The 2464-nt window shown below is 41.0% G+C and overlaps 1 protein-coding gene across 1 annotated transcript; it reads left to right on the top strand.

Moving 5' to 3' along the window:
* The first annotated feature begins 880 nt into the window (after positions 1-880).
* On the top strand, positions 881-1879 carry LOC133888027 (uncharacterized). The gene has a single exon (XM_062328115.1). It carries the CDS (start codon positions 922-924, stop codon positions 1315-1317), a length of 396 nt encoding a protein of 131 aa, XP_062184099.1. The 5' UTR covers positions 881-921; the 3' UTR covers positions 1318-1879.
* Positions 1880-2464: the final 585 nt, after the last annotated feature.

Below are 2464 nucleotides of genomic sequence, written 5' to 3'. Positions count from 1 at the left end.
GACTCTCTCTCAGCCCACGGTCCCATCTTTCCAACCTTCTCCATCTCCGTTCTGCAAATTGGTAAGGGCTTGCTTGATTTAGCAAACCCAGTAGTGACTTCTCCGATGGCTGCCAGGTGGACTATTGCTCGACGCCATCCACCGTTGATTTCTTGCTGGCTATAGGGTGTTTCTTCTCCTATGAAAAAATTATATTGAAATAAGTTCATGGAAAATTCTGAAGTGCATCAATACTATATATTAAAGCTCCAAGAATTGAAGTGAATCTAGATCCCAGGTACTGTATGTACTGTTCATGGCACTGTAGATACTGTTTATGTGGGTATTTGTACCTGTATATATATATCCGTATCCGTATATATACATATATGTATATGTATGTATATGCGTACCTGTATATTTACATGTATAATATAAATTTTTGAAAATTCCACAAAAATAGGGAAAGGTATAATAGTTATATTGATAAATCAGTTGAAATAATCTAAAATGCACAGAAAAATATCTAAAACGCAAAAAATATGAAACAAATTTTTTTAGATTCGTATTATTGTCGTCTACATATTAAAATTATGTGCATGCATAAAAATAATATTTTTTCTATAATTAAATGAATGTATTAAATATTAATAAATTCATAAATAAATATTGAGATACCTAAAATTAGTGAACATAATTTTTTTAAACTTCTTTTGTCATATTCTGTGAAAAAACAAGCATGGTGTAGTGGCGCCAATCCGACTAGGTAACTTTTGTATCGACGAGGAATTAATGACCCTTTAGTATCATTTCTCCTGAAAAGGAAAAAAAGAGCTCATAAACAGTAAACAACATGCTCCAAATTAAGCCCACGGACCCCACGTTGGTCCTCCCTCCATAATCCATATTCTCTCCCCCGTTCGCGTCTCCACCTTTCTCTCCATGGCCAGCCTCCACCACCGTCCAACGCGGGGCGATCTCTTCCGGCCATCAACCGCGCCCGACCCCGCCGCCGCCGCCGCTTTTCCTCGCCACTCCACGTTAGGCTCGCCAGCCCACAAGAACTGCTTCGCCCGGGAGATCTACACGACCGCGTCGCCGACGCCGCCGCCGCAGCAGTTCGCGCTGGCGCCGCCGCTGCCGCCGGCCTCCGGCAGGAGGCGCGCTGGTGGCGGCATGCGCGGGGTCCGCGTGTGTTGCTTCGGCGACCCCGAGGTGAAGCGGCGGCGGCGGGTGGCAGGATACAAAGCCTACGCGGTGGAGGGGAAGGTGAAGGCCTCGCTCCGCCGTGGGCTCCGGTGGTTCAAGCGCAAGTGCTCCGGCGTCTTGCATTTCTGACCACCACGCGGCGGCGTCTTTCCGATTTTTTTTAAAGGTAAAAGTCGTTCTTTTTTGGGCGGCAACAATTTCTACCACGTACTCTTCGGCGGATTCAGGTTATACCGGTGCCTATTTATGGATTGATCAAGAATGCATAGCCATCGTATGTGAGCTGATCAACCCCGTAGATTCTAAAGAAATTTTCCCGAGATTGCAATTTGCGTCGGTTATTATCCAGGACTCGATGAGGCCGGACTTCATGCTGCCATGTTGTTTTTGGAAGTTCATAAACGTTTGGCTTTGGATGATTAAACCGCAACTCCTTATCCTAATTCAATTCGGAATCAATCAATGAACGGCGTTAAGACATTTTCTCCACAGTTTTATATGTTCTGTTTGGACTGATGTATATGAATTCCAGTTATGTAATCGTTCTTGATTCAATGTCCTGTTTCTTTTGTATTTTCTTATCTACTACTAACATTTTAGTCATGGTGTGCACACAAGTGTCAGTATTACAATATGTATTCTTTTCAACAAGAACAATTTGTGGGAGCATAATTTTATATTTGGTAATTTACTTTTTTTCTACTTTCCAATATTGCATCCAATGCCACTTACAAGATGGACGCCTTTAAATTTAGATCAGACTGCATCTTGAAGTACATGTTTATTTCCCACTTGTTTTTTGTTTCTTAAATATTAAAAGAAAAGTTGAGTACTGATTTGTTGCAATTTGCAACACCCTCGCCTTGCCTTGATAAACTGTTTTTATTAGTTTGGAATCGCATGGGTACCAATCTTAAACCGGACGCTTGTTGGACCTTGCAGAAAAGAAATATTGAGTGCTCTAGATGAATTTGCAGGTCTGTTATAATGTTATGAACTCCTGTTCTATGGATTTATTCCCTATCAGTAAGCATTTGCGCAAGCACAGTATTCTTGTACGTTTTTCAGCTTTGCCCTCGATCTCATCTAATATTAATAGTCACTGTTCGTACACGTCTTCTGAAGTTCCTTTTATACATAACACAAAGGTCATTCCTAAAAATTTTGTGGTTTAAATGTTTTGATGTTTCTTGAAAATTGTTAACATCATAATTTCAGCAGCGCTTGTCTGATTGATAGATTTTCTTATCACCATTGCCATCACCATAATAATGTT

The sequence above is a fragment of the Phragmites australis genome, chromosome 1, assembly GCF_958298935.1.
Source record: "Phragmites australis chromosome 1, lpPhrAust1.1, whole genome shotgun sequence".
NCBI lineage: Eukaryota > Viridiplantae > Streptophyta > Magnoliopsida > Poales > Poaceae > Phragmites > Phragmites australis.
Note: the sequence above shows the minus strand (reverse complement) of the source record. Positions and strands in the feature narration are given on the sequence as shown.

Bases quoted from the DNA above. Each gene is read 5' to 3' on its own strand.
- LOC133888027 (XM_062328115.1), top strand. From the start codon at position 922: ATGGCCAGCCTCCACCACCGTCCAACGCGGGGCGATCTCTTCCGGCCA.